We start from the raw sequence: 8,031 nt of genomic DNA on the forward strand, positions 1-8,031 counted from the left end.
CAATGGCAGCATTAATTCAAAATGTAAAAATGGATTCTACAGTGTACTGTGATCTTGCCTCAGATTTGACAAATTCACTAAGTAAGTTAATAAGGCACACCAATACATTCTGGAGACCGCTCACTGATGCTAGTGAGCACTAAACAAACACTAAAACCTTGTTATCCTTGTTAAGGTATGAGTCTTCTGTAAGACGGTCCTGTCCTGGTAAAATGTATAGTTCTTTGGTAAGTCTATTTGAATAACATATAACAGGCCTAAAGTCACATCATCATTTAGTCATCAATGAGAGCAGAAAATATTGATCTTTCTTCCATCAGGTTTCTCAAACTTTTCTGTCTATGAAGTCCATGCCAGCATTGTGTTTAGTGCTTTCCTAAGTCCTCTTATTTAAGTTCTACCAGGCTCTAATACCATGAAGTGCAGAAACACTGTTTGCTTGCTGGATTGGTGTCTGCACAGTGTTCAAGTCCCCCACACCAAAATTCATAAAGTTGTTGCTAGCAGAGGTGGTCTGCATGCTTGGCATGGATGAATAGCTGCAGTTGTAGCTGCCACTGCAAGCTGGGTTACTGTAGTTTGAATAGGGAGGATAAGCGTTATAACTGTAAGGGTTAATGCTGACATTATATGGTGAGCTGTATGGAGATGACTCTCCCAAGCAAGGTTTGCCATCTCTCACCAGAACTGGCACCGCTATCCTTCTTGGAGGAGGCAAGCCCACCATTTCAAGAGTCTGGTCTTGTCTCTGCCTTTTACATTTATACCTTCTGTTTTGGAACCAAATCTTCACCTGTGTGGATGTGAGCTTCAACACATTAGCTAAATGGTCTCTCTCTGGAGCCGAGAGATACTTTTGTTGCTTAAACCGTCTCTCGAGTTCATACACCTGGGCTTGTGAGAACAGAACTCGGGGCTTCCTTCTCTTCCTTTGCCTGGGCCTTTCAGAATCATCCAGGTCTCTCTTGTCACTTTCCAGGTTCTTTTGCAAAGAGCAAAGTTCTGAGAATGAAACAGAAGCCATACAAAAAAGAGTATTACAATAAGGAAAACTGTTCATAAATTCAGCTCCTAATTATTAATTGTAAATTTGTTGTTAGAAAATCTATGTACAATTCATAATAGTAAAATGTACCAAGCTATCTATCCTGATTAAAAAAAGTGGTGCAGGTATTATTATTGTTCTGATGAATACTGATGTTAGTGGTAATAAGTAGTAGCAATAGTAAAAGTAGAGGCAACAGCACTACTTGTATTATAGTGTAATAATATTACAGGCAGTCCCCTACTTACAAATGACTCAAGTTACAATTTTTCATACATGCAAATAAAGTTGTCTCTATGTAATAATATGCCTTACTGTTTTTGTTCAAGTACAGTATTGTATAAAATGATGTAATTAGTTAATTACAAATTAAAAGCATGTTGAAAACTACCAAAAAACATTTAAGCTAAATGTCCAAATCCAGAGTTGTCCGAAAGTAAATAGCCGATCTCTATTTCACTATGTGTAACGCATGACTCAACTTACAAACAATCTCTCAGAACATAACCTGTTTGTAAGTAAGGGACTGCCTGTATAGTAATTTGCACACACACACACACACACATGTTAGGTAAATATGAAAATGACTATTTTTTGGAATTATTAGTATTGCCTAAAACTAAGTTCAGCATTATATATTGTACCAACGTGTGAATTCTTTTCTTGACATCTAAACTGTTATTTCTGCTGGTGTTATTACTGTACTCCTGAGAGTAGTAGTGCAGTAGTAATGGTAGTTGTAGTGGTTGTAGCAGTAATAATGCAAAAATTATATTTTTGAATTTCTAGGAGGTTGGATTCATTTCAATTAGCAGTTTCTTAGAAGCATCAACTAAGATAAATAAAAAAACAATGCAATTATTATAATTCTCTGTAGTAGTAGATATCAAAATTGATGATATTTACATTCTTTCTTTTTACACACATACATTTCTGTTGAAAACTAAAAACTAGGTAATGGACTATCCATTGTACCTTGACAGCATGTATTGAGATGCTATGAGCTACATGGGAACCTGATGCTATAAAATGAGGAAACTACAGGAGATTGCCTGTTTTCTTTTAAAATATAGATTAAGTATTTACAAAAAAAACACAACAATAAAAAACAAAATAAAAATGTTCCTCACTAATCTGACTGACCATCTGAAAGGAAAACTGTGAAAATGTAAAATGTTCTCTTCATAACATCAGGCTCCTGTTATAACTGAGAAGGAAGAACTGATGATAAATTAATACATTATGGCAATAGTTGTAAAACAAATTTTCCCTCCTCATTATTTTCTATAATAAGTAATAGTAGCAACACAACCAATTCTGGTGCATTATAAAATCTACTAAAACTGTAGCTGTTGGTTTGATTGTGGTCCTTGTGCCTTGTGTATAGGCCTGAATATGGCTGTTCTTTAGCTTAGTGAATTTGATACCGACTATTGTTTATTAATCCAGGATAGCGTCCACCAGCACTGTTTTTTCTTACCTTTTTTATCGTCTTTGAGCTCCTTGGATGCATCCATTTCCATGTAACTTTTAACGTAGAACGATCCGGGGAAGGGTGAGGAACCCTTGGAGGTGTCCCTCTGAGACAGGTCCTCACTGAGCTCTGACAGGCATGGGGTTCCCGGATAGGATTCTTGCTTGAAGCTGGATAACATGCAGGAAGAGGTGTCTATCCTTGGGGAAATGTCCATGGCTGACAGGCCAGCCTGATGCTGTTCCAAGTTCAGGATGTCTTTGACAGAAAATGGAGTAGAAGTCACAGGGCTAGCAAACATTATGGCAACAAGAAAAGCACCGAAAAAGACTCATGTATCCTCCCCAAGGTTTACAGAGAGAGGTAAGGGAGATTCAGGATCCCAGCAGAAGTATTACCAACAGCCCCTCCAGCAACAGCAGCAACAGGAATCTTGTCAGCAGAGGCAGCTCATTGCAGTATGCAGCCTTCACCTAACAAGTGCTGCCTCCACTGAGGTATCTTCTCCATAAGGCACACAGAGGAGGGATCAGCTCAGGCTATTGGCTAGAGCAGTCCTAGTGACGTCCTCACTCACAGATATAGGTAACCTAATATAGGCATACAACACCAAACATGCACTGCTTTTAAAGGGACTGCTAGATGTTTCTTATTTTCATCTCTATTAAAACGTGTTTTTCTCTACAAAAGCCCACCTGGTATCCTTTTAAGCGTTTTATCTTATTTTACTCCATAGCTGTTTCACTCTTATTTGAATCCTGGATTGTTTATTGTAATCTTTTTTGCTTGGTGGAAAAGTGACTGTATCTTATGAGTGTGTTTGCGTAGCATTAATTATGTTAATTGTGCTGGTTAATTTGTGAAATGTGCTTTAATGTTGTCATATGTAATTAGTGTCATGACAAATAGGTCTATTTGAAACTTACAGATTTTGTCAGATAAGACAAGCTGTTTAAAATATGAAGAAAATGTATCAGTCAAGTACTGTCATTATACAAGGAAATAATAGCTGGGAAGGGGAATGTAGAACCGAGCTATAGGAAATACACACACACACGCACGAACGCACGCACTTGCAGATTACTTGTAGAATACAAATATTTGTAGTTGTTGTATTTATTTGTAACACCATATGTATATATCTGTAGTGATGCCCATATGTATATCTTCATACAGATAATCAATAACTGGACATGCTTTTTTTAGGATTGGATTTTGGAATTTTTAAATTGACCATTTTTACATTTGCCTCTGCAGATTGTGACAGTGCAGTGCAAAAACGGAAGTGTAAATAACGGACTCTATAATCAACGCACACGGTGTGCCGCAAAATAACTTATAAACTTATACGATAGTTCTGAATATTTTTAAGCTCTTCAATTTAATGCAAAAGCCCTTTTGAAAATATAAACCTCATTAGGACTCTAATCTGAGGCCCATATGCAATTATCTGTTTCTCGTAAGTTTTCTCCTAGGTGATATTTTCACAACTTGTCAATAAATTATATTTTAAACCACCAGAAAGCAAGAAAATACTAAAACTATTTTTGATAGCACTTTTTAACCTACTTTTTAGAATTTTTTCAATTGCAAAGTACTTAAAAGTTATTTTAAAGTGAAGATTAAAAATTATCTCCTAGGAGAAAACTCAGGAGAAAAAGTAAATTGCATATGGTCCTGAGAGTTCAACATATTTTACCCACATTTCATCAGTCCAAATAACTAATGTGGGTTCATGTCACAAGTTACAGCATTATATTTTTGCAGCCTGATTAATATTTTTTATTAATGACTTTTGAAGGTCCAGCATCTTAATTAAACAGATCAAAAACATTTTTTTAACTAATGCATGCAGCTGCATAATATACAGCAATTACAAGAAACAAAGTAGAAAAGGGACCACTACTTAAATAATTTTTATTGTTATGCCATAATGTACTCAGAAAGACATATTAGTAGAATATGTCTTTCGTTGAATGTACATACTATTATGAGAAGGGAAAAAAGACGTAAAGCTAAAAAAAAAAAAAAAGTAAAATAATAATAATCACAACAACATAAGTAATATAATAATATATTTTTAAGTCCCTGCCTAAAGTCTGGTTATTATTTTAATAATAATAATAATAATAATAATAATAATAATAATAATATTTTTATTCAGCATTAATAACAGTAATACCAATACAAAAACTGACAAAAGTAATAATAAAAGTAATAAAATATACACACAATATTATAGTTAATTGTAATAACTATTCTATTAAAAATACTGACAACATTAAACATTTTAACACTGTTACTATAGACACACCATATTTCTCACATTATGACTTTTATTACAACTTTTGCAACTATTACATGTATATGTGTATTACAAAGCAGAAATAATCAATAATAATCCTATTTATACTATACTTAAAATTACAACAGTTAATCTTGCATAACGTGCATGTGTTTTTTTACAATTTGAAAAAAAAAGGCAATATCTATAGTATAAACATTTATTCTTTTGAAAAGCAAGAAGCTTGGAATCAGGAGGATACCATTTATTGGATAACTTAAAATAAATCGAATAAATAATATTTTTCTGAAAGTAACAAGAATTTTAGTAAGGTAGAATGCGTAAAATTCCATGATTAGCATATATGAGTAAAATCAGTAGTTATCGCTTGGAACCAATATTTATTTATTTGTTTGTTGTATTTATAAAGCGCCAACATATTACGCAGCTCAATATGTAGATAAAAACTACCAGCACTGTCTACTGCTTTCAAGAAATATTTCCACAACTACAGTTCAGTACTAAGAGAGTAACCCCGCAGTTTGGGGTGACCTAAAACCACTATGAAAATATAGGGGATTAAAAGAGACCAAAAAGAATACCAAGTTCAGTACTCAGTAATCCTAAATTGAACATTACACATGCAATATTGATTGGTAGCTGAGCATTTTGCACCTACACAGTTACTCCACAGTTACTCCACTGCTCAGCTGCAGTCCACATAAACATACAATGTTTCATTGATGACTAATACAGACAGCTGCCTACAATAATATACAGCAGTGGCAAGAAGCAATGTGAGGCACAGGAACTTGTACGTTAATTAAGTTCATGCAATTATAAATCCTGGAAAATAACCTAACAGAATACAGTATGCATAATAATATCAGTAGATGCAAATCTATCTTAAAAAAAAAAAAAAAAAAAAATATGTATATATATATATATATATATATATATATCACACACACGCACACACACACACACACAGCCATCCTCTAGAGTCATCCTGGGTGTCCGTTGTCCTAGTCTGTGCAGTTTTATTCTGGAGTTCTCCTTTTTTAAGTCTCTGCCTAAAGTCTGGTTGCAGGTTTATCTCAATCTGGCCGTCCTGTAAAGTGGTAACATCCGATTCAATTAAAATTCTTGCTGAAAATGGATGATAATGCCCTGTAGTATTTGTTAGTGAATCAGGTTGCCTGTCATAGCTGCGGCTGACACTTGAATAGATTAGTGTGGACAGACGCCTGAAATATGGCTATTTAATGGGAAAGTGCATTCATTATGCCACCTATGAGTGCTGTTATTGGATTAATATGAGTTTACTTTAGACCCCCAGTCTTGAACTGATCTTCCTATTTCCTTTCAATTATACTGTTATATTAATTTTCTGCTGACAACCCTAGAAAATCATCTAGAGAGGTCAATACATTAAAATAACAAAGAGCAATGTGATTGGCAGCCATTGAGCTCTACCAAGGGTTAACTGATACCCTGTCGAGTCAAATGACCATGTGTGGCTACTGGGCAAGAAACCAAAGATCTAGTTGGGCCCTCTCCGTGTGCAATAACACAGTGGCTTCATTTTGACATCTTTTGATCAAAAAACAGCTTGATATAGGTAAAAAAAAACACACCTCCCAGCTAATAAATTATGCATGTTCATAGTATAACATTTTGTTGTTATGTAATACTGACTTTAGATCTGACATGTGACTGGAAAGGTCTATGATGCAGCAGTCATTCCTCATACTTCAATTATATATTTTAGTCCTAAACAATTGATCTCAATGCAAATTATAAAAGTTATTTTTTATGACTTGCCTAAATCATTTCTTGAAGCACTACTTTCAGCATTAATATATGTTAATACCATAAATCAAATAACAATCACATTTATAATGTTAAAGTTTATTATTCTTTATCACAGCTTTTTTATTGAAAGCACAGCATGATTAATAACAACAATAGTAGTAATACTACTACTACTGCTGCTACTACTGCTGCTGCTGCTGCTGCTACTACTACTACTACTACTACTAATATATGGGTGTAGCTCTAGTGAACATAGTATTGATGTAGTAAATTACTCTGTTTGTAGATGCTTGCCCATGTAACTTAACCAAGAATTAGAAATATACCCAGAGGGCTCTCAGAAAGGTAAAGAAACCTTTTCAAACATGGTCCAATTAAAGAGCAAAAACATTCTCTCCCAACTCTGTATGCAGGTGAAATAAATTCCTGAATCAACACTCTGCTATTAATTTCTAAACAAAATATTATAGTTTATTTTTTGCATTCTGCCCTACCAAAATAATTTAAATATACCATCCAATTCTGTTTCTGAAGCAATAAACTTTGTCCACAAGAACTGGTTCTGGTAGAAGACAATTCCACATTTCACAGCTCTTACAGTAAAGAACCCTTCCAACTGTTACCAATTCAACTTCAAGTTTCACTGGTTGCCATTGATTCTTTTAACCTCTTGCTGAATTTCATGTGCAAACCATTTATGTATTTATAGGTCATGATGATAAAACAGTTATAGAAAATAACCACTCCCTCCAAAATATTCACATTCTATTGCTTTGCAACCTGAAATACAGACACAAAAATAATTTTCATGCTGTGTTTACTGAGAAAGTTAATTATGGCGCACACATGCGCCAGGTCATTTTGATGTCCGAAAGACCATAATGTTAATATTGTACTTGCCGGTGCAAGCTGTATAATTATAGCACACTGTACTTATCAACTAGACTGGCAGGATTTATCAGCAGACCCGATTAGGGGCTTCAATTATTGGCGAGTAGGGATGGGTTAGTGTTAGTGGGTGTTTTTTTTCGGGGGGGGGGGGGGGGTAAGTGTCAGGTGTTGTGGAGGAATGTTAATCTGTGGGTTTATTTATTAATTTATTGTATTTATAAAAGCACCAACATATTACGCAGCGCTGTACATAAGTTAAGGTTACAGACAATATTTAGGGTTAGGTTACGATGGGCAGTAGTTGAGTAGTGGTAACATTACCAATATTCTACTACATCCAGTTCAGAAAACAAAATGTTGGCTTTAGCGTGCACCAGAATTTCTAAAGGCTGTTACATGTACACAGGTTTACTGGTGTTTGCAACCTATAACATTAAAATTGAGGGCTATAATAGCAACCGTTGATGAAAAAAAATGGAGAATCAATGAAATGGATACATTTCTAACCCTTCCTCTAAAAAT

General features: G+C 34.6%; 1 protein-coding gene across 1 annotated transcript; it reads right to left on the reverse strand.

Annotated features, from left to right (window-relative positions):
* Window positions 1-397: 397 nt before the first annotated feature.
* Window positions 398-2,820, reverse strand: NKX2-5 (NK2 homeobox 5). The gene is made up of 2 exons (XM_068272889.1): window positions 2,526-2,820; window positions 398-1,002 (listed from the first exon to the last, which is right to left on the reverse strand). The coding sequence occupies exons 1-2, from the start codon at window positions 2,818-2,820 to the stop codon at window positions 398-400; spliced, it is 900 nt and encodes a 299-aa protein (XP_068128990.1).
* Between the last annotated feature and the right edge of the window lie 5,211 nt (window positions 2,821-8,031).

Source organism: Hyperolius riggenbachi, chromosome 3, assembly GCF_040937935.1.
Source record: "Hyperolius riggenbachi isolate aHypRig1 chromosome 3, aHypRig1.pri, whole genome shotgun sequence".
Taxonomy (NCBI): Eukaryota; Metazoa; Chordata; class Amphibia; order Anura; family Hyperoliidae; genus Hyperolius; species Hyperolius riggenbachi.